General features: G+C 33.1%; 1 protein-coding gene across 9 annotated transcripts in view; it reads left to right on the top strand.

Moving 5' to 3' along the window:
- Positions 1-4,747: 4,747 nt before the first annotated feature.
- Positions 4,748-25,583, top strand: part of Patronin (calmodulin-regulated spectrin-associated protein patronin) — a 102,145-nt gene continuing 81,309 nt past the window's right edge. For 7 of the 9 annotated variants that reach the window (XM_088228244.1, XM_088228247.1, XM_088228242.1 and 4 more), the window contains exon 1: positions 18,656-19,159. In XM_088228244.1, coding sequence (XP_088084370.1) covers positions 19,061-19,159 — 99 coding nt within the window. In that variant the 5' untranslated portion in view covers positions 18,656-19,060. Of the gene's footprint in view, positions 5,179-18,655; positions 19,160-25,583 lie in introns of those variants that run through there. The other 2 variants (XM_088228246.1, XM_088228241.1) reach the window with 1 other exon arrangement.

The following is a 25,583-nucleotide window of genomic DNA, read 5'->3' as shown; positions in this document are numbered from 1 at the left end:
GTTACATTTCTTTCAAAGACCATGACGTTCGACTTTTGCACATTCATTAGCAAATCACTCTCCTTGCACACTTCGAAAACCTTTGTAACCAAGGATTGCAGTTCCTCTTCGCTGTCAGCTAGGAGGACTGCGTCATCGGCGTACAGAAGGCAACTGACAGTTAGATTACTCATTTTCGCTCCCACATCCATACTTTTCAATTCTTTCATACATTTATCCATGTATATGTTGAATAACCACGGTGACATTACACATCCCTGTTTGACTCCTTTAGGGATGTCAAACCAGGAAGTTAATGACCCATTTACCCTTACACACGCTACACTATCTTTGTACAAGGAAGCAATAGCGCGGACAAGGTTGTCACTCACTCCATACTCCGATAGAACCATCCATAATTTTTTCCTATCAACTCGATCAAATGCTTTTTGCAAATCAACAAAAGCGCAAAAAAGCTTCTGGTTTTTCGCCAAAAACTTTTCTGTCATATTGCGTAATGCAAATATTTGATCCATACATCCTCTACCATTCATAAATCCACTCTGTACATCCCATACTTTCTCCTTGGTCACGTTTCTTACTCTTTCTATCAGTATTCTTCCATACATTTTGCTGACAGCGCTCAGAAGACTGATAGCTCTGTAATTCCCACACTCCACCTTAGAACCCTTTCCCTTGTATAACGGCATGACAACTGCCCTCCTCCAATCAGGTGGAGTCCTTTCCTCCTTGAGACACAAGTTAAAAAGTTTATGTAGCCATGTGAGAATTAATTTGCCACCCGACTTAATAAACTCTGCTGTAATACAGTCATACCCTTGCGTTTTACCATTCCGCATACATTTGACAACGCTGATAATTTCTTTCATACTAATCTGACTTACCTCATCATTTGCGTTCAGACACACCTCGGATAATGTCGATACATCGGCACCGCCCGAGTTACCAGTGTGCGATTCATAAACTTCCTCAAAGTATTCCTTCCATCTCTCTTTTATTCCACTCTCACTAGTCACCATTTTTCCATCCTTATCTTTAACAACTGTCATGCCTCCGCTTTCACTGCTACTCCTGGAGTTTTTCACAGCTTTCCAGAAAACTTTAATGTTTTCATGGAAATTGTGTGTCATTTTCATTCCTTCTTCATCCTTCAATTTTTTCTTCCGTTCACATACACCCTGCTTAACCTTTTTCTTACTTTCACCATACACGCGTTTAGCCGATTCATATTCAATTGTATTCTTTTTTACAGCAAGCAAATTTATCCACGCATCCTTCTTTTCTTTAACGAGTTTTTTGACTTCGTCGTCCCACCACGCATCACCTTTCTTTCTCCCTAGCGTTGTCACACCGCACACTTCTTTCGCCGCCTCGCACATACTTATTTTCAAACACTCCCACATATCGTTTATACCCATACATTCTACATCTTTTTCGTTCAGTCTGTGACTCACAGATCTTTCAAAATTATCTTTTATGTCAGCATTTTGCAGTTTTTCAACTTTGACTCTAGAAGGAGCCTGCACTTTGTTTGTTTGAGACCACTAAAAAATGGTCTGATTCCATCTCGGCTCCTCTGTACACACGTGTGTCGACAGTTACAGGCTTCAATCTAGAGTCAATGATGACATAATCGATAATCGACCTTTCATTTCCTCTCTCCCATGTGTATTGGTGGATTCCTTTATGCTCGAAAAATGTATTTGATACAAAAAGGTTCCATTCCAGGCATACCTCTAGCAGTCTTTTCCCATTGTCATTCACTCTTGCATCCCCAAACATACCTAGAGCTGACTCCAGCCCATCTCTCCTTGTTCCCACCCAACCATTAAGATCTCCAGCCAAAACTATCCTTTCGCTATCTTTTTTCCCATTCATAACATTCATTAGACTCGTCCAAAACTCGTCCTTCTCAGATTCACAGTCGGAGTTGACAGGAGCGTATCCTATGATAACAAGCAATCTTGTCAGTCCGACCTTAAATCTGACAAACATGAGTCTCTCACTTACAAATTCATATTCATTCATGCCCTCTATCGTTCTTGGCGATAGAAACGCAGCAACACCCCGGCAAGCTCTGTCCGTCTCAGGGAGACCGGACCAGAGAATTCACTCGACTACAAATAGACCAATAGGCGTGCGTTAAATTCATTCGACTACAAATAGACCAATGGGCGAGTCTCACGCCGGCTATCGAATGAATTAGTAATTTCCAAACTAATGAATTCACTCGACTACAAATAGACCAATAGGCGTGCGTTAAATTCATTCGACTACAAATGGACCAATGGGCGAGCTTTACGCCAACTACTTTCATCGACCACTTTCATCGCCAACTAATTTGTTATTACGTAATGGGCGCTGGGATCTGGCGGACGTGATAGTTGAAATAAAATGCTTTTGTTTTGTGTAGTTATGTCAGCATAGATAAAATAAAAAATGTATATTAATATAATTAATATATAAAGTGCATCATTTAACAATAAAAATAACATTAAAATACAGTGACGTTTGTTTATAGGTCTGCTGATAGCCTATTTATGTACTTAATAATAATAAAATTTATATCGAATCCATTCTATCTGAAATATCAACACAATAACAGCTGATTGTAGTTTTACATGCGTGACCTAAAGTATATACTCTAAGGACCTAAACAATAAATATGAAACAAAAATATTTTAATTTTCATCCTTTCTTTGGCAGATAAATATTAGGTTATGTCAAGTAATGATAACCACAGACTATAATTATACCCATGTAAATATTCTAAATATCATAAAGTGAGGACCATGGTTTACATTATTATTATTGCCATAGTTAAAAAAAAAACAAACTGACGTACCTAATGTTTGGATAATTTATATGGCGCCATTTTTGTGAAAATCACCTCCTATGAAGGTTTATAATTTGTTGCTCTACGGGGGGTATTTTTTAATTTTCAAAACATGTCTCCATTTTCCCATTTGTTTATTTGAAAATCATTATTAATTTGTTTTAAAAAAATATGTTTTTTTGAACTACTTTTTTATTAGGGTTACATAAAATAAACACACGATTTTTTTTATATTCACGTCCTGGCTTTCTAGAAATAAAATGCGTATTAGAACGTGAATTCTGTTTTTCTTATAATATTATTACTTTCAGTAAAATAAAAATTCAAAACATTTGAAAATATTCTAGAATGTAACCAACTCTAAGTTTTCATATAATGTAGGTATCGTTTTTTGCTTGTGTTCATATTGTTATTCCTTTATATTTGTGTTGTTTTTAATTTTAATTTGTAAATCTATGTCACTTGTTTTTGGCCGATGTTATCACAATTTGGTAGAAGGCTATTTTTCTTATAAAGGAAAAAAAGGTACCTAACATTCCCAAAGCATGGATATTTCTCCCGAAAAAAGGAGTTTGTCTTTGAATAAATTTCTGTGTCTATTGTCTATGGTATACCGGAAATAAATTATTAATTCGAATGATTAGTTCGATTATTTCCTTCATTCGATTACTAATCATTCGATTAGTAAATTTAGTCGATTATTTTCATCTCTAATTAATATGGTTTGGCATGTTTTTGTCGTTTATGTGATTTGTGATATGTCTGTAGTCTGTGGTTTTTGTTTTTTTCTTTGGTCAGATTTAGTTTTGGCGATCTATGGTTTGGTTATGATTTCCTCAATCGAATAACCGATAGAGATTTGGTATTTTTTGCATTTTGTAAATATTGTTTTTATCTTATTATTCCAGATTTTTTTCGGTGTAATCATAGAAATAAGAAAAGTCTAGAAAGAGCGTAGAATCAAATTTGAATACATCGAACTGTGTCTAAAAATTCCCCTACTATGGCCTACTTTCGCCACGCGCATTCGTGATATCGCCGCGTAATGTTGCACGATGGGAAAAAATATAATCACAACACAAATGTAAGTTAAAAAAGCAATCTGTTAATTTCTCTAAAATTTTATTCTGCACTCGGAAATATTGATTGACACTGTTGAGTAGATAAGTGTTGCAAATAATGCAAATAGTTTTGTTGATTTAAATTTATTCTTTGTTATGTTGAATTGTATTATGGAGGTATAACTTGTTGACGTTTGCAAGTGATTCAATGAATTCTATATAAAAAATATACCAAACAAAAATGTCGTGCAAGAGATAGGTAGCTGCTCTCAAATAAAATTTTAGAAAAAAGAAATTTATTGATGTCTACTTTTGGTTTACCTTTGTGCGCGTTTGCCTATCATTCCTGAAGTCTTGGATTCGATTTCCTACAAGGCTTAAAGCCATAGTGAAAAATATAATAATTATAAAGTTTTTTCATTGCAATTTTTATTTTCTTATAGTCTGACATATAAAGCAATAGACTTATCACCTTACTTTCATATATAATATATCACAAATTATCGTCAATACGCTGTGATTCGAATACCATTGCAGTGCCCTGTGCAGCAGAATCATGTATAATATCTTCAGTCAGTGGCAGAATCGGATAAAGGTATGATGAAGACGACACATGAAGTTTTTTTAGAGCAAGCCATGGATATAGATATAAAAATATTTTACACAGCGAAATTTTTATTTATTTCAAATTTTTAATTTTCACATAGCAAAATAAAAAAAATACTTTTTGGAATGAAATCATTATCTTTATTTGTCACACACTTTCAATGGATCGAAAATATTTTTTCTAGCCGTGAATGACATCACTGTTCCATGTTCCAATATTATTTTATTCTTGACGATAGATGTCGTAGGTATCTCTGTTCTTTGAATTAGGACGGGGCTCAGATTGCTCTTTATCGTTCTTAACATGCTTGAACGTTATTTCATATCACTTAAATTAGTTTTAAAAGGTTAAAGTGATTGAATTCAGTGATTTATCAAATTTTTATTCTTGGAAAAGTTAGACTTTTTGTTTTACGCCGCTATTATCTTAAAAAAACAAGATGTGTCCGCCGTGTTTTGCCTGTCAGCCTCGCGTAGGCTGGGTCGAGTTTTGACATTATAGCTTAAAATCCTAGTGTATCATGTAATTTTACAAATATTGTCAACGGTTGTTCATTGTTTTTATAAAAGAGGAAGAACTGTGATTATAAACATTCTGATGTGTTTTAAAGTATGCAAAAAGGAGAAGACGGTCGACCCAACATGGAGCCTTCTGATTCATATGACACTAGACAGGTAAGGTTTTGAAGTTTCTCTTTAGCCAGTTTATTCCATTTTTAATAATTTTAAATGCAAGTATATTCAAAATGATTGTTTATTTTTCGTAACATTTTTGTCGTTATTTTATTGTAAGTTTCGTATTATCTTAGTAAACATAAATTTAGTGACAGTAGCAAATGTCACCCTGAATAAGAGATGTAATACATAAGTGGAACTACCTAATATCTGGTAATAATTACTCTGTGATGTTTCCTGTTTTTCGTATTATTTTTCTTGTTCTTTATACTTAAAGATTAAAGAGGTATTCGCCAAATTACCCATATTTCATTAAAATTGCTTATCAAATGGATGAAATATCATTACTAAATATCACCGTATGAAAACAGAGCGTATGAAAATAATCAAAGAAATGCTGAAATGTAAATTCATGTTTCAACTGTAGGATTTGATTTGTTTACATAGTGTTTGAAAAAATTAAAACATTGTTTAATTTTTCATCTGTATTTAATTATCGCTTAGCAATGCTATGCCTGTGTGAATATATAGTATATGTGATTGTTTGTAGATTTGATCATGCCTAAAACACGTACACCCACTACAATGTCAATATCTACAAGTAACACATTCTTGAACTGTTTTAGACATCTATACTGTGTATGTGGGCATTCAAAATTTAATCTCAGTTTAAATAAATAATCTTACTGCATTAATCCCGTGATATTTGTTAACTGTGCTAAATGAAGGATAGCAATTATTTTTTTACACTTAACATTTACAAAATTCTAATGTATAAACGTTATTTTAGTCCTACATACCAAATCATTTTGTAAATGATCAGTACTTTTTTCTTTTGTTCTTCAAGTTACGTTTAAATCAGAACCCGTCAAACTTTGTTGGGTAGTAAAAACACATTTGTTTGTTAACACCCGCATACAGCAGGGCCTCAATAGTCCAAACCCCGGCTAATCCGAAGGCCTCTGTAATCCTAACTACCCCCCTGCCTCTGTGGCCCTTGTTATTTGAATCAGATGACATTTCTAGCCATGATGCGGAAGATTTTTGCCCTGAAGATGACTTACCATTAAGTCTTTTTTGAAATAGGATTTTAGAAGTAGAGGTTGTTCGTTTCTTGATAAACAATGCCGATATTGATTGTCTGGAGTCTTTAACTGATGAAGACACAGTAAGAAAAGTAAGAAATGAGCATGACAGCGAAAACAAAAAAGAATTGGAGACATTGGAAGCAGTTGTAAGGATTCCACATACTCAAGATGTGTCTGCCTTGAATACTTGCTTGGAACGGGCAGATAAAGTTGATATCTCAATTCCAGAATTTAAAAAAAAAAAAATAATTAAGGGATAAAGCGTTTTCTATGTCGCTAAATTACAATTGTCAAAGCACTATATTAAAATTCTTTTGAAAGGGTGATTAATAGCATTATACTTTAATAATATAACATTTTGCGTGATTAAAACATACATTTAGTTACAAAAACTTTTTTTTATCTTGAAAAATGGCTTTCCAAATATTCGTATAAGTGCAATAAACCGATCACTTCATACATCTAAATGGGGCATAAATTTTGGGTGTTCGGACTATCGAGGCCCTGCTGTAATTAAATTAAATTAATTGATGTGTTTATATTTATCTTGTTTGTTATGTACTAAAATGGTATACGAAGTTCTTAATGAATTAATTTTTTCCCCAATGCCGACATTGTTGCAACATATGAAAAATTGCATGTGATTATTTTTTTTTTTTTAAAGATGGAATAACCCACTAAGCCCTTATTTTATTTCATTTATTTATTTAAACACTTTACATACATATGCATAAGGGCGGGCATATTGCCTTAAGGCAATTTCTTCCTACCTACCTAAACCGTTCAATTTGAGAAAATCAGTGGCATATGAACATATTGTTGATTTATAATAAATTTCATTACAGAACAAAATATTGATAAACGCATATTTTTCAAGAAGTAAAAATTGAATAAATATCTACACTATACTATGAAGAGAGTAAGGGGGAATGAGGGAACGAAAGAGGGAGGAAAAACTTAAATATTTAGGAAGTGACATTTCATACGTGATTTGAATGTAAATAAAGAAGGGGCGTGTCCGACATTAGTAAGTAGATTATTCCATAATCGAGCAGTTACTACTGTGAAAGAGGAGTGCAAAAAATTATAGCGGTGAATGGGTATTGAAAGGGCTCTCTCGAACGAAGAGTTAGCCCATGCTGTGATAGAGGTTGGAAGAGTTCTCTCAGATAAACAGGCAAAGTGGGATTATTTAAAATATTGTGAAGAAGTGATAGAATGTGAATGTTTCTTCTATGCCTGATGCTGAGCCAGTGTAGTTGTGTGCGATATTCGGTTATGTGGTTGAATTTGCGAAGATTAAAGATAAAACGCATACAAACATTCTGCAATCGTTTCAACTTATCAAGCAATTCAGAATTATCATCTGGATAACATGCATCTGCATAATCAAAGATTAGAAGAATTAATTGGCAAGAAATTCTGCAATATTTTAAATTAGTGCAAGCTGCTATAAAGTTTACGACTAACTTCGTTAACTTGATCGTGCAGCCCTAAATGCTTATGTATGATAATACCCAAGTTTTTGACTGAAGTCATGAATGGAATTTCTGTGCCATATATTTTGAAAAGAAGTGTGGGAAAATCAACTTTTGAATACATTTTTATACTACCAAGTACGATTTGGGTTTTTGTTGGATTTATAAGAAGTCCAGAGGCTTGTCAGCAGATGGGAAAGAGAGCATATGAAGGAGGTTATGAAAAATACACCAAAACACCCAGATCAATTGAGATTTTTTTTTCTTGGATTTCCTTTCTGCAACTGGTAGGAATTGAACCCGCGACGCTAGTTTCACAGTTAGTTGCCTAACCGACTGCGCTATGGCACTTGTCATTGCATTCTGACATTACCTGGAATTAAACTCGGGGCCCTTGTACTAGGAATCTAAACAAGAATCAATGTTTTACCTTTAGGGAACCACGGAGGCAGCATTATTATTTCTCTTTCTCCAAGTAAAGTATTGCCTGCATTGCTTTTTATTACAACTTGATGTGAAAGTGGCGTCGCGGGTTCAATTTCCACTAAGAAAGATTTTTTCTGAATAGGTCTGGGTGTTGTTTTGTATTTTTCATAATTTCGTTCCATATACTCTCTTTCTCACCTGCTGACAAGCCTGAATAGAGGTTTAGCGGGTTTTTCCTTAGAGCAAAAATAAATTGTTCAGGTCAATTTTAAAGTCGTTTTTCGTAGTTGTTTTCACCACCAAGATGATAATGAATCAAAATTACCTTTAAATTAATATTTTAAACACCAACTTTATGATTTTCCATCGTAAATGATATAATTAAGTACTTGGACCTTTATTTAATATGGGGATGGTTTCAAAACATGACTGTACCTTTGTCAAGGCTTAAAAATAAACGAACACTTAATATTCAAAATCTTACTAAAATACATCATTTGCTAACATGTTATTTTTATTTAAATAGCATGTTTTATTGCATGCAGCTGATAAAAAATATCACTTATTTATTTTTTCTCATTGTTCTTCTTTTAAAGTTTAAGTGCCATTTGCAAAAATATTCTAACGATTATGATAGGCGCATAAAAAATAATTAAATCATAGTTTAATGCCCCCATTAGTACATACTTCGCTATTTTGGTGAATCCTTACAAATCTTAATGCATTATAATCATACCACAGTTATTACTAACACCGTAAGTTGAAATTATTTTGACTCCCTTTTCTTATCTTCATACTTATTACTTGTGATATTTTGCTCAATACCTCTCTTTTCATTCCTCATAATACGAATAACAAATTGCTTACTCATTATAGTTGCCATCCTTTGTTTGAGATTTTACGGTCCGTCTATTCATTTTCGTTTGATTTATATATTTTTTTTCACATCATAAACAATAAAAAATAATGTGATTTCACTATGGTTACCCCTGCCGAGGACACTTAACATTAAACTTTTTTTATTATTAGGTTATCCAGAACACTTTGATTTTTAAAAATTGTAATTTTTATTAAATAATGTATTTTTCTTAATCATTAGAATTAATCTTATTAATGCTACTATTTTTTTTACAAATTATGTAAAAAAATATTTATAAACATTATTTTAGTAAAAGTATGTTTTTACTTCATTATAAAAGTATCTTAAATATTTTATTTACAAAAAGTCATTGTAAAAGATCAAGTAGGTATTAACTTTGGTCTTTTAGCCTGAAATTATCCACTAGATATAAACATGAAAACTGAATGTTAAAGAGCCGTAGTACTTACTGCACATCAGTTCTGTACAACACTTACTGATATTATTATTTGAGTCCATTGCAGGTGAAGTGGACCAACTAACATTTTAAAGGCGAAGTAAACTCATTGCTTATTTCTGTAATCAGTATAATCCAAACACCCTTTTTTCGTTCTTTATGTACGAAACATCCATGTTAAATATAAATATCAGAACAGTTTAGTAAAAAGTTTAACAGCTTATAGAGTTACAACTTTGAATACAAAAGTTTAATAATTTTTTCGGTTAGTTCACTTTCAAAAAGCTCAAACTGAGATAATCGATAAGAAATAACTTTTCTATAGATACACCAAGTTGCCAATTGTCTAGGAAGCCTTATAAAAAACACATTACATTTAAATTTAAGACAGTATTAAGGCAAAACGATCTTTAGATGCATCGTTTTGCCATCAGACGGGCGTGCAATGGGCTCATTTAATTGAAATATCTAGATAATCTATTAGAGAAGGATATTAGCGGCTCTTGTGGTATAATAGGTAAAACGCATACTGAGAGTTCCGGGTTCGATTACCGATGAGATCACAAAAAATAAATGTGATCAAGCCTATCTTTTTTTTAGATGGGAGTTGCATTATTATTTATCAGCTTATTATGTACAAGGTTTACATGTAGTTAAAAGTGAATTTTTCTGCTTTTTAATAAGCTTCTATTTTATCTTTAAGTGTTGGAACCAGGAGGAATATTCTACAGTGGCTCAATCAGGAACTTATCAGTATTTTAATTGATTCAAGCTTGGTTTTCTGTGCTGTAATTCACCATTGTAATTGGGCCTCCCGTTCTGTTGTGGTGCAAAAAATACAAAATATATATCGATGTCTAAGAGCTTACGACCTGTCATTGGCTGGTTTTTATAATCTTTAAAAAAAACACAATAGAATCATCTAAACATTAAATCCATCTAACACAGAACCACTTTGGATGGCTTTAGCCAAACAACAGAATTTGATTCAGGATTCGGCATTCCCCGATGTAGGGAGTACCGTTTTACCCACTGTTAAACTTAATTCTGACCTTTCTCTTGACGCTCAAATTAGTGGAACGATAAGTTCATGCTTCTATCAGCTGAGACAAATTTAATGCATATGCAAAAAATTACCGGTGGATGCCGCCCGTCAATTAATAAATAATGCTTTTGTAGTGTATAGAGTCGATTATTGTAATGGTATCTACGCAGGTCTACCAATTAACAAAATGACTCGCCTACAGTCTGTATTGAATGCCCCAGCGAGACTTATTTTCGAAGAAGTCCAGTCATATTACTCTACTACTTAGACTTCGGGAATTACACTGGCCACGTTTTTCACAGAGGGTGGAATACAAACTCTGTTGGAACTATGCATTCCATATGAACTAGCTGACAGGCGTCTTACGCTTAGATCAGCTACGTCTACGGCGAGAGGAAAAGTTTTTATACCTCTACGCAAACAGCGCACTGAATTCGGTGAACGCGCATTTGCGGTTGCAGGCCTTATGGCATAGAATGCTCTCCCAGCAGAGGTGCGAGGCTGTGAGAGTGAAGTGATGTTTCGGAAAAAACCTAAAACCCACTTGTTCTCTAAATTATTTGAATAAATCTGTAGCGTGTGATAACGAAAAAAACGATCACTTTGTAAAGCTACCTTGAGGTATATATAATATTACGAAAATGGCGCTATATAAGTTATCCATAAAAATAATCCTGCTCATGTTTAAACATCCATTTTCTTCGATTCTTCCAGCCGTTGATTTTATCAAGAATATTGGAAATACTTCCACATATAAGTAAATGTGTCCTATTATTTGACCGTTATTATTATGCTTACTTGAAGCGTCTTAATTATTAACAGTTCTCAAGACTCGAGACTCAAGACCGAAATGTGTGTTCGTAATGTTATCATTGAAGTAACTGTATTTTGACAGCGTATCATCATACATAGTTTCTATTTTGTCAACAGTAAATATGCGTACCATTAACTGAAGATAAATAAATATAACTGAAAACCAATTTAAATTATTCGTTTATTTCAATATAAAAATACGTTTTGTTGGGTTGAGTGTATTTCATTTCTATCAGTAAAAACCCGCGCTGAGCGATACATTTATTACTTAAGAAATTATAATTAAATTTAAGTACAAATAATCATAATAACTCCCCTTTCGGCGCCCATTGGAAATGAGGAACATCAGCCCTACGGGAAATTGGATACCATAAATTGATGCTATCTTGCGCGCGGTAAAAATTGGAGCATTAAATTATACGGTAGTTTCCTGATAATGTACTAAAAAATAATAAAAATGAACTACTTCGAACGACGTCACTGGTTCATATGAATCAACCAATGATTAGAGTTATGGAAGATTTCCGGTTTGCTTGCCGTCAATGCAGGCAGAACGAGAATAAGCGGAAGAGAACCTCTGACGCCACACGCGGAGTTATTTCAGAAATACAAAACTTTATAAAATCATAGTGCTGATAATACTTTAAATAAAAATTGAAAAAACAAAATCGACTTAGGTCTATTAACAAATAAAAAAATCACTGAACTTCCTGATTGCAACGGTTTGTTCGTGGAGGATCGATAGAAAATAAAAATTAGGTTGAAGTTTGAAAGAGTGACCCGAAATTGTATTCCCAAATCCGCGATTCTTCATTCACAAAATCAATGCAGTTTTCTTTTTCGCAAAGTATCGGGGAGGCATTTGCAAGAGTGACAGAAAAATAATGTTCAAATATTTATTCTTCAAAATTCTCTACCACCACATATCCTCTTAAAATAAATATTTCAATTCAACCCTGCCAGGAATCGAACCCGGGACTTCAAGAATTGTAGGCGAATGCGCCAATCACTTTACAACGAGGCGAACTTGTCTCCACTTGATTTCATTATTCATGCTTTTTACCCGAGAGCAGCCATCGAGTCGAAAACACTTAATCGGTGAAAACATTTTAGTCAAATATTATTAACCCTTTTCTTGGCAATGTATCCTAAAAGATACACGAGTCGTCTATTTCCAAAACCCGCTATCTCCCCATGGCGGCTATAATAGGGATATAGCGGGTGTTAAAATGACGACTCATATGTGATCTCATGAGCTAAAACACGAGTAAAACAGCATTCGGTTAAAACTGCTTTACCATATTTTTCATGATCAACTGCGTTATCACAGGTTCAGGAGTTTCCAATTCAAATGGAGGAATTATTCCTCCTCTTTAGAAAAATATTATTTCAATTTGTTACGTAATGTTATTATAATGTTATAGGTGTATGCAGTCGAACTTGGTTATAACGATCACGGACATAGCGAGATCTCGGATGTAACGAGGAAACATTCATCGACATTTTAGTGTATGCTTTTCTACAAACATTTATTCACTTTTATAACGAGCTACTTCTCGAACATACCGAACAAAAATATTGTCAACAGTTGAGCAAAGACTCTTCAATCGTTTAAAAACATAATTTTCAAAATAAGATCCCGAGCATAGAATTAAGAATAGTCCAGAAGGAGCGTAGAATCCCCCACTTAGACACACTTTCGCCGAGCGCATACTTATAGTCACCGAGTAATATTGCCAGATCGCGAAGAATATAACCGTAACACAAATGTAAGGTAAAAAAAAACAATTTGTTAATTTTTCTAAAATTTTATTGTGCACTCGGAAACATTGATTGACACAACAGAGTAGATAAGTAAACGGTTATTTAATAAGAGTAATTGAATTTATGAACTTTGAACATAAAATATAAAACAAATTTTATTTAACATAAAACGGATATTTTCATATCATGTTAAATAATATTTTATGTTTTAAAAATAATGTCGGCCAAATGTCCACCACGGCGTTGTTTTTAATCCGAGGTTCAATTTTTTATTATTTCTCTTATTATATGAGCAAAGTAGGGTAAAAAAATTTACTACTCTGGCATCACTAACGAAATTTCCATTTTGTTTCTTCGACATCTGACAGATGGAAAAATAATTCAATTTTTAAGTAATGAATTTGTGACAAACACATTCATTTGATAATTACACATGAAATGTGATTGCATCCTGTTTCTTTAAGATCCTAGCAGTATTTCTACGCTTTAAAAGGACACAACACGGCATGGTTAAATTCGAATCAGGAGTTGCGTACTGAGCGACGTCTCCAAAGAAACTAATGGGTCAAAACGTAAACCTACTCATTTATGAGTAGTGATTCGCCTTCTGTTTGATGTCCGTATGCGGTTTCTGGACTATTCTTAATTTTATGATCCTGAGTAATACAATCTAAACGGGCGTAACATAAGACCGATGCCACTGGGCATCGGGATCGGATGACGTTTATGACACGATGTAAGTGTCCAAGTACCTAATTGGTGTTTTCGCTGACAACATTGAAAAAAATCACACACATGGTTGAAATTTCGTGCAAAAAATCCAAGCTGATCCCAGAAAGTACCGGCTCTGCACCACATTACAATTTACAACTTCTTTTGTAATTAATGAATGATATCCTTATTTCGGGGGTTTTTTTTTTACAACGCTTTTCAGTTTTTTTAAATGTTCTGTGGTCAGTGCATAGTAAACAATAAGAGTGGGTGATGTCAGATCAGTTAAAAACTAACATTTGAATTAAAAACACGTCTATTAACAAGAGGAAGTGTCTGCCAATTCGTGAAAAAGTGGCAATTATTTGTGAAATAGAATGTGGCGCCAAAAATCTTGAGGTGTGTAAAAAATCTTCCTATCCACAGTGTAAATATTGTGGAAAAATAAGAATGTTTATTTATCTGCATTTTAAATTCAGAAAGTATGTAGCATGTTTGTAAGCATTCATTATAATTTTCCTTAATAGTTTTTAATTATCTGTATGAACTATACGTATATTAATTTCTTTACTTGGCAACAATATGCAATGGCGATTGTATTAAAACAAAACCTTTCTCTGGTATAACGAGTAATGCTTACAACGAGCAAATTAAGTCGGTCCAATCTTCCTCGTAATAACGAAGTTCGACTGTATTCAGCTTTATTTTATCACGTGAATTAGTTTTGAATAATTATTTTAAAAATTTACTTGAAAGTTTTTTCAACAATAATTATGAAAACAAAGGAAGCATTTTCCAGAAGAATTTGTAAACTAAAAACATGTGCTACCATAGTCGAAACGTAATCCTATAATCATATATGTATGTATGTATGTGTGATGTCATCTTGTGGCCTAGTGGGAGTACTTATTTGCTATTTTTATTAATTTAGTATGGTAATCCAAGATTAGGATGCTAGTAATATTATTTGAATTTATCGTTTTGTCTCTGATGATGACAACAAATGTATTTTTTTTCTCGTCATGCCGAAATATCATAATAATCTCATTGTATAGGTTGAAATTTATTGCAACAGAGAAGGAAAACATTTTTGAGAAGGTAATATGGAATTCGAGGCATTTTCAGGGCTAATGACGTGTCATTTGCCATTTTACACACTGTCTAATATTCATCATTCTGTCTATGTTTAAACATGCACATTCCTCAACTCTTCCATTTGTTGATTTTTGTGAAGTTAGAGCTGAAACCTTCATTGATGTGGGTGAGATTCATCCGCCGGAATTATTTCACCTACTAGGCAACGCCTAAAAATACTTTTAAATTTTTGTACTCCCTATTCCGGTTAGTTAAATCAAGAATATTTTAAATATGGATGGTGTAATGTAAAAATGCGTTAAGCCACACAAACCTCAAACTGAGATAATTGATAAAAAGTACTTAATAGAACAAAAAAGGTTATAAAATTTTTCTATTTATTATTTTTTTTAATTAACATTTGGGATAGCACATTTTTACAGAACATCTTAAAAACTACATTTGTTATGTTACTTCCCAAAAAAATATTTACTTTAATCTGTAACTTTTTTAATTTTTTTAAATGTAAATTTATCAATATTATATATTTTATTGTGATGGAAAAATTTTAAGTAAAAAATAAATAAAAGCTTCTAATATTTAACCAAACGTTAAAAATACCTTCAGATTTACTTCCAAAATGAATCCCCAAATTACAAAAAGCGCCTTTTGCGGGGTCAACACGTTTTTGCAATATTGTTATCATGTTAGCCACATATTGATTTTAATTAGCAATTTTTTTAATTTTCAAAGTAAGAATATCGCTATTGACACAATACAACAGAGATGAAGAACATTTTAGAGAAGGTGTAATATAGAAGTCTAGCCATCCACAGGGCTTATGACCTGTCATTGGCTGGTTTAAGTGGCCACTTACACACTGTGAAACATTTACCATTCTGCCTATATTTAAACATGTATATTGCTTCTATTCTTCCTGTTGACGTTTGTAAAGTTAAAGAGCTGAAACCTTTATTGTTGCGGGGAGATTTGACTTATAGCTTCCAAATATTTTTTTTAATTAAAAAAATATTTTTTTATTCATTTTAACAAATCAGTAACATACATAATTGTATTTTTGTTCCCGCAAACCCGAAGCTTGTCTGCGGGTTACATTACATTAAAAAAAAATATATAAGTAAAAACATAGTTTAATAATAAATAAAGAATAACATATATTTATATGCACACTTAAGTTTCACTTGCTGTTTTTAATAATTTTTTGACTATTTTTTTAAATGAAATTAGGTTTTTTTCCTCACGATTTTCAGCTGGTATTAAATTGTACAGTTTTGGTACTACACTATTCATTTATATTCCCTTCTCTAAGATGTTCTTCATCTCTGTTGTATTTAAACAGCTCCCTAGGGGATTGAATCCAGTCCTTGTCTAGAAATATTTGAACAAACTCAAAACATTGTTAAGAATATCACCTTTGGATCTTGCATAACAATACATACGAGTATGAGGTGTTTACCAGCTAGGAGTTTAAATTTTATCCACCGCTGTAAACGTAATAGTTGGAAATAATTATTTTTTGTCACTTACGTTATTGTTGTCTGTATAATACATACATTTTTCATGAAAATTTCTAAAAAAAAAATTGTTTTGTTAATTTATTTAAAAAATAAACAATAATATGTGCTATGAACCCTTTTCATTTAGATATTGATTTTTCGCAAGAAAAATTCTCGTCAGATTTACAAATATTCGATAAATTTCTCACGCTTTTATAATAATCAAAGCGTATTGTGGGTTCCTTTGTCCTGTATTATGATGAGACGAGCTTTATATAATGCGTTATCATAACGTAGCTGAAATAGAAACAGTAATTATAGCATTATTATAATGAAGAATGAAAAGTGTCTGAAAGAATTTAAAAATAAATGTATAAGTTACTGTAAGGAAATGTAAATATATATAGATGATGTAAATGTACATAATAGTTTATATTAGTTTTAATATAAGCTAACTTAAGAAATAAATAAAAATAAAAAAATGATTATAGGAAAAGATGAACGATATATTTAAAGAAATATTTGAATTCTTATTATTTATCCAATACTTATTTTTATTTTTTATTTATTTATTTTATAGTCGCCAGTTTACATAATAAACTTATCATAGTGCATCGTGTATAATTTTAGAATATGTACACATAATACACCTCGAGTACATTTGTAAAACAAATATTTACGCGTATTTTTATCTAGCGTTTGTAAAATTTGTTTTTCAACAAAGCTTGTGTCTCGATTATTCTTAGATGAAAGAAGATAAAACTAACAAATGCAGAGAGATATATTTATAAGCATACGAGAGATAAGCTTTGTCATCACATGCATTTCCTCTTATTTCGAAATCTAAGTTGAAATAAGTTTCGTAATTTTGGCTCCACTACGTGTACGGCGCGGCGACGGCCGCTTTTCCCGGCACCTGTGCCTCGTGCGGCGTGCGGAGCGCGGCGCGCGGCGCGGAGGGGGGCGGCGCGCATTCCCGCCGCGTGGGACGTGGGACCGCTGCGCTGCGGGCCGCGGGCCGCGACTGTGGGCGCCCAGATCAAAACTTGGACCGCGACTGGTATCGCCCCGACTCTCAAAATTGCATGCAAATGCCCGAGCTTTACGATCAGCGTTAAATCTTATACTCGTGGAAGATTTATTCGTTTTCCGCCGTACATCGATGCGACGAGTTGACTCCCGTTAAAAAGAAAAACATAAATCTGTTTCCTGTACCGACATCATCTGAAGAATGAACGCTCTATGAAGGATCCGTGTTATGGAATTATTATAGCTCCATTAAGTGTCGCACTGTCTTATGGTAGAAAGCGTGATAACGAGGAGAATTTGTTCACACTGTTAATCGTAATCTACTCCCATCTTACGAAAGCTGTTTCGAGATAAGAACCCTCTTTATCAACAATGATTGCGTAATCCATTCCGTAAAAGAAAATTTACGCATTTCTAAAATCAGATTTATTTAACTCTGTTTCCAAGATCTTGCCGTGCCGTACTTGATTACTGAAGCGAAATATTTTATAATGAACAGGTACGAAATTTAGTACGATCGCTGATCGCTGATCGCCTACTTATTCTCGATCGTTCAGTAATCACGATAATGCGAGTTTTTAACCGCCGAGTTCGCCGACCGTAAACATCTTAACGAATGTCTGGAAAAGCCGTACTATCTAAAAACAGAGTATCGTTACACTAATTCGGTTTTGTCGTTTAGAATTGCATAGGAAATCTGTTAAGAACGCGTAACATCACGTAGGTTTCCACGCTATATCAACTTCGGGCATTAAAATTAAACGTCGGCGCGAGTCGTCAAGTTTTTAAAAAAATTCTATCTGACTACTGTATAAATGGTGTAGTAAAGTAATATACATTAGATTATTTATTTTTTATGTTATAAGTTAAAAAAAATAATTGATAGGACTCAAAATATTGTATATATTTAAAAACAAATATTATTCAATTAAATATTTATTAAATATATTCCATTTAATCGTCGATGTTGTAATAAAATTATTAACTTCAGTGCGAGAAATAATTTTATTTCGGTATTTTCGCCATGGCGAATATATCTAATCTCAAGAATAATAGAGGCTATTTTTGTACATTTCTAAAAATGCGCTATTGTATTATCGCGAGAATCACTTTTACTCAGCGTGCGGAGAGATAGTTCCCATCTAAACTACTCGCCTCTCAAACGGGAGGCAGAAGGGAGGAGGTAGGAGTAGCCTCTGTGGCGATAGGCCTGGCCACTGCCATTGCCATTCAGAGATTCGGAGCAGTCGCGCCAAGCGCCATGCCAGTCGACGCTGTCCGCTGTCGACAGTACGACAGTCGTCGAGCCGGTCGCGGTCGTGCGTGTGGTGTATACGCTGGATTTCCACTCTGTGTTCCGCTCTCACTTTGTAAACAAACAAATATCCGCGAGTGCTGATGGATGAACTATCTCCATGTGTCTAAGTGCTTCTTAGTATTGCATTGAACTATTGTTTTTTATTTTTTTTACTATGAGTTACTTCATACACAGAACAACTGTAATCCTATAAAGTTGGCAATTTTAACGAACCTTGTTAGCATAACTTATCAGTTATAGTGTTCTGTTATATCCCGTAGAAGGGAATGTTTCAATAGTGTCCACCGGCCCAATTATTGTACCATGGTGTTACGGGTTGCTGTGAGTCCTGGATTAGGTACTCTACCCGAGTGGCCACCGGCTGATGAGGAAGCCAGGAGTTGTTCTCCTGCTTTGGATACGGTAAGCCACGCTAATGACAGTGCTTTATGTTTATAAGTTATCGTTTATAAATATGTATTATTTTAATTACAATATTGCCGTTAATTTTTTGTTTATTATATTTACTCCCGCGTTGTTTGAAAATACGGTAAATTAGTCCTCCATAGTTGAAAAGTTATCGGAGCGCGAGTATAGTTTCCCGCTATTCGTAGTCATTATAAACGAATTCGTGCTTTATCTTAACTAATGGTAGGTAGTCTATCTCCAACACTCGAAGTGCTGAAGGTTTAACGAACCGTATGCACAATGCAGGCAAATATAATTGCTCAGTTCGCACGAAGGTCCGGTGGCTAGTGTATCATCCAGAGCCCGGAGTGTGGAAGCGCAAGTAACGAGATTCATATGTTCGATGATGAGAAGCTTTAGAATGATAGCGATACGTTGTACTCGTTTAGGAAGAGACTTATTAAGTCGCCTCTCGAGATTGTACAATGTGCCATTACGGGTAAATAGCGTGTGAACAGTACCGAGAAGCCATTAGGTTAGTCACCCATCAGAAAGAAGCGCGAGCTCTGTCGTCGTTTTGGTCAACCGCAAAGATGAAAAATTGGGGAGAATTGATGATCCATTGAGAACGACGCCGCGGTCGAAAACACGAACGCCTGTAATTAGACATTCCAGCTGCGATGACCACAGCGGGCCACGAAAAAGTTAGAAACTCACCTCCGCCACCACCGCCACCGGCGAGCAATTGTCAGCTGTCTGTCAGCTGCTCGCCTCGGGCAAGTTGAAGGTCGGCGCCGCTCCAGCGCGTGCAGTGCTTCGGTTGTCTCTCATCTCGTTCCTCTATAATGGATTAGGTACCGATAATGTGGTACAGAGTAGCGCTAGCAATTGCCGAGGATAACCATTAAGGCTGGCGGCAGTCGATCAGAAGATGTGAAATTGATTACTACATCAGCGTGTCACGCCGCCCTCACCATCCGACCAAAACCGCATAATTACCGACTCTGAGAGGCACGCCTACGGAAATAGCGCCGACCCTCATAATTGGACACCGCCATGTCAATTCGACTTCAAAGTAGAGGCTCGGAGATATTGTCTATCCGACTCCCATCACCGTATGCGTCGCTGTCTCTCGTCTCCCGTCTCGCATCTCGCGTTTGTCTCTACTTCCGAGTCATTTAAAGACGATGCTAATTAACGGAACTTTGTTTTTAAATGTGAACTAAGAAGAATTCTATTTGCAGTTAATTAGTTACAGTTACTTATTTGATCCATCCTAGCATCCTTTAAAATATAATTTAGTCTGTGGGGGTCTTTAATTTAAAGCGAATGATTTATTTAATAATTTTTAACGTGTTTTGTATTTGGTTACTTCACATAAGTATTATAAATTACGAGAAGTAAAAAAATCATGAGAACTTGAATTATCTTTGATTTTCATAAATAATGACATATTATATACTAGTTTACACCTTACCATATAACATTGATAGATGTTTCATTAAAGAAAGATAGCTTTTTTAATAAGGTAGATTTAAACATACTGAAAATATAATGCATTATTTAAAAAAAACATTTCTGAACTCTCAAAAAAAAAAAATCATTTGAATATCCTTTTTTAGTTATTTTTTTTACTTTCCTTAAAAGTTATTTAACATTTCCATTATATTTCTAAATAATGGGTTTAAAGTTAGAACTTTATTTTTTAATTTACTCCTAATTTATTTTATAAAGGGTCACTGGTCATTAGTTAAACGTTTGTGGGGTTCCATCTTCGATCTACTGCAGGGAAATGGCCCGATTGTAGTACTAGAAAAGTTTCGTGATATGATTCACCATGTTGTTATATTCATGCAATACTTACGATATTAATTAACACTCATTTATTAAAACTAGCTCCTAAGACTCCAAGGCAATTGACTAGCACATATATATATACATTTATAGTCTTTGACACTTCACCTGTACAAAGCGGAGGGTTGCTGGATAAAGTCTCGGAAAACGGTTTCTCATTAATTATCTTAATTATTCCGGAAACGTAACTGTTTTAATTAGTACGTAAAATGCAAAAGTTGTTCATATTTGCCTTGAAAATTTAATAGTTTCAAATTTCTACATATGTATTTACATAATGATGGTGGTTATTGATTCAGGCCGTTTAAGTATCTTAATTTGTATGCAACCTTCGATATATATTTTTACTTTAGATTGGAAGAAATTTCTGTAGTTTAGGCACCATATCGAATAATACTTTTTGGGACTTACCTAGAATTCCTGCATTTTATGCCAAGTAATTTTTCCGTTATATTTGTTACGAATATATTGTTTTGAATTGATATTCTTTATTATTATTCCAGCGCATGGAATGTAACAAATATGTTTCACCAGCTATGAGAAAACCCACTCACACATTTTATGAAATACGTAATTTCTATGGGCGGGTGTAATCACATAAGTCAACTTTATATATTTTTATTTTATTTGTTCATCTTGTAGTATGCCACTATATCCACACGTGTTCCAAACCACATAAGTCAAATAACATTATAAGGGATAATATTATCAATGTAGTTTATTACACAAAAATAAATTTACTAGTTATCGGCTATAAAAAAGTTTTCTCGAAGAAGAACCTTTTCTAAATTTATGCCTTAAACGACGTAACATTGAAGAGTTGTCGCCTAACTATGTATTCCCGATTAATAGCAATTATCCATTTCCTATAAGTATTGAGGGAAAAAAGGACATTCTTTCAATGTTAGATTTGATTCCCCCAATGTTTGAGACACAACACTGTCTCCTAAAAAGTAAGGCATTTTGACTTATGTGATTGCTCCCCCCACCAATAGACTTGTTAATGACGTAATTCTATAAAAAATTCACATCAATATTTAAAAATATTTTTTACATTTGATTTTTTAAATACAACAATATTATAACGTTTATACGTATCTAATCTTCCCCCTTTGAATTTTTCATCAATTATATAAAAATAAAATTAATTGAACAATTATTTCCATTATAAAAAAATGCGAGTAATTCTGCTAAGTACATAAAAAGAGTATGTAAATTATAAGATTTTAGCTGGAATCCTGAAAATGTAGTGAGCAGTTACATAGTTTTAATGTGAGATGTTGTAAAGTAATATAAATCTACAACAATAAGTCTGATTCGAAATTTTGCACAATACTATTTGTTGCTTAAGGTAACATTTCGAGAAATAACTGATAAATATTTATGACATCTCCATTTAAAAAGTTTTCCCTTCACTTTTTGTTATGTTCCGCATATATTAATATTCAAATATTTATTAAGCTATGTGGAAAAGTATCTTTTACTACTGTAATGTTACATAATTTCTTTTAAATTAATTATTTTAATCAAAATATACATATTTACGTACATCCTTAATAATTAATAATTAGATTGACTGTGTGCGAGTACTTCACGCTGCACTGGACTAAATGAGATCGAGGAATATGAAAATTAATTTGTTCTGTTCATTGAATTTGATTCAATGAACAGAACAAATTAATTTATGAGTATGAGAAATCACCTAATATATATTTTTAAATGCATGTTTGAGTTCTTATGATTTACTCAAATATTTTTATTTTGGCGCTATTTTCTTTTAGAAGTAAATAATCCTGTTAGAAAATGAGAAACAAGTTGTGGTAGAGCAGGGTTCGATTCTTGGACTACCTGATCCGGAGCGAGCTACTCTTCCACGGAACACAACTCAATAAAATTCAAATATCAACATAAAGTCGAAAAACAACAATATTTTAAAAACTGCAATAAAATGCTTTCTTAGCTTAAACCAAAATTTTACCTACGTAATTTATTATCTATTGAGTTCTGTGACACGTCGCATTTGTAACGGCGATCGAAGCATCTTGAAAGTGAAATTGTTATTAGGACCTCTCTTACGCTTCTGGTATTAATCATGGGATTACCTATCAATGTGAAATCTTGTAATAAAACCATGACGTCCTGTATTCAGTCCAGTCGTGTATATTGTCCTTGGGATGCGGAGGAGTTGGCTGTATTATTAAATTATTATGAATCGCCATTCGTGGGTGTGACCTCACATCGGTCCGATGTCTAAACGTATCCACTTCGTGTTTTGGTCACATTTTATAATCACCCGCATGCTAATAACGCGATTTAAATTAGGTTTTTAATTATCACGTGAGAATGTATTGTAATGTTTATTCACATCATAGGTTTAGATGTATGGAAAACTGTATAAACGACAAAAACTCTGTGGGAAAATCACCTTTCCTTAATCAGTTTCTATTTCTGCTGTTTATAAATAAATTAATGTCCGAACGCAGTATACAAAAATAATAAAAACACAACTTTTAATTATCTATAAATGTTTTTTTTTTACAATTTATGTTTGAAGCACTTCCTTTATATTATTAAAATAAAAACAATTTGTTTCTAACCACTTAATATTCATTTTATTACCGACTGGTTTCTGAGCTACACAAGCTTCCTTATCAAGATTTAATTTAGTAATGAATATTATCCGATTTTTGTTTATACTATTAATTACTAAATTAAAACTTGATTAGGAAGCTTGCGTAGCTTCGAAACCAGTCGGTAACAAAATAAATATTAATTGATTGGAAACAAAGTATTTTTATTTTAATTATATAAATTGATTTATTAACGATCGAAATCAATAATCATCTTACGGTGAGCAGTTGTTCACTTCGCTAATACTAAATAATGAATAGAAGGAAGAAAATGAAGATATTATCGTGTACAGTGTACAGTACACTTAAATAAAAATAGCGTAGGTAATAGAATGTGCATATTTACAAAAATTTACATAAAAAATATCTACGAAATGTTCATCACCATAACTCAGCATCCTCTATATAATTATAAACCTTTGGATATTATTTTAATAACTGCATAAAAAATGTTTTGTTTTGAACATATTTATTTAAAATTATATTTGTTTACTAATTTACGAACTTATTATGACTTTTTGGGCTGTGCCCGTGTAAAACCATACTAATTAATAAAAAAAAATGTATAGTTACTTAAACTAAATTTTATAATAGTTATATGAGATGTACCAACAACAAACCATCAAGCCGTTTCCCTGTAAGAGTAGGCAGAGAAGATAGAACGTTATAACACTCTGTCTTTGCATACAGATCTTGCTTCCTTTACATTTATGCATGCGTGCCGATTATTCTGACTTTTAATATGTCCATATTCAGGTATTTGTTGGATTTGGTCATACCATATCTTTCTCGGTCTTCCTCTCTTTCTGCATCCATCAACATTCGCATCGTAAATCTTTTAAGCTGTTCCTTAGCTGTTCATTCGCTCTATATGTCCTAACCAACGCAGAGCACCTTTCCTGATTTTGTCGATAGTGCTTATCTCAGCCTACAATGTTTGGATATAGGCATTTGTGCACCTATCGTACATAGTTTTACCACACATTCGCCAAAGAGATCGTATTTCGACAGCATTCAGCCTACTTTCATCCCTGTTTTTCCAAGTCCATACTTCGCTCTCATACATCAGGGTCGGCACCAATACTACGTTGTGAAAAAGGAATAACATTAAAAAAATCTAATGTAAATAATAAAATATAAAATACATATACACATTTATTTACAAACATAGTGGAATATACAAAAGAATAGAACTATTGAAATTAATTGAAAATAATATTAAAGCATTTTGCAACAATAATTGAAATATGGTTTATAAGGTTTTAATTAAATCTGTTAAAATAATAAATTATGTAACAAAATAACACTTTGTACTAAGTGAAATATTATATCAAAATATATATAATGTAAATAAATGTATGGAAGGAAAGCAGTCAATTACATATAATTTTTGTTTTTAATAAATTTCACATTGTAAAGTATTTGCCAGTCTGAAGATACCCGCAGAGGAAAAATTGGACCAACCAAACTCTGTAGGTACTACGTAGTATTTACATATTTATATTAATTAAACGATCAATATAAACAATCTTAAGTCTGGTCATATCAAAGGCAGGTCGAACCGAATGGCATGTATGACAAGATGTATGAATGTGGAAGAAGCTCTGAATGTATGTATTTTGTATTATTAAGTATATGTTATATTGTAATTCATTAATAATTTCCCCGTGGGAATTGTATATACCTAATGTATACATGAAGACTTATTTTACAACTTGTGTCAAAATTATTTGTATATTTTGTGTGCTTTTTATGTCAAATTAATTATTATTATCTCAAAATAAATACACATATGTCACACAAAACAATACATTCATAATATCTAATAACATAACTCTTGTTTGTTGTCCTTCCTAAATAAAATAAAGATTTCATACTTAAATAAGAAAAGAAAAATGTAATTAGTTGGTGTACAAATATTTAAATGATCTGGGTGTAGAAGTGGTTGTTTTGTT

Source organism: Micrasema longulum, unplaced genomic scaffold (assembly GCF_059751315.1).
Source record: "Micrasema longulum isolate JH-2025_06_02 unplaced genomic scaffold, ASM5975131v1 h1tg000571l, whole genome shotgun sequence".
NCBI lineage: Eukaryota > Metazoa > Arthropoda > Insecta > Trichoptera > Brachycentridae > Micrasema > Micrasema longulum.
This window is presented reverse-complemented; position numbering and strand designations above follow the sequence as displayed.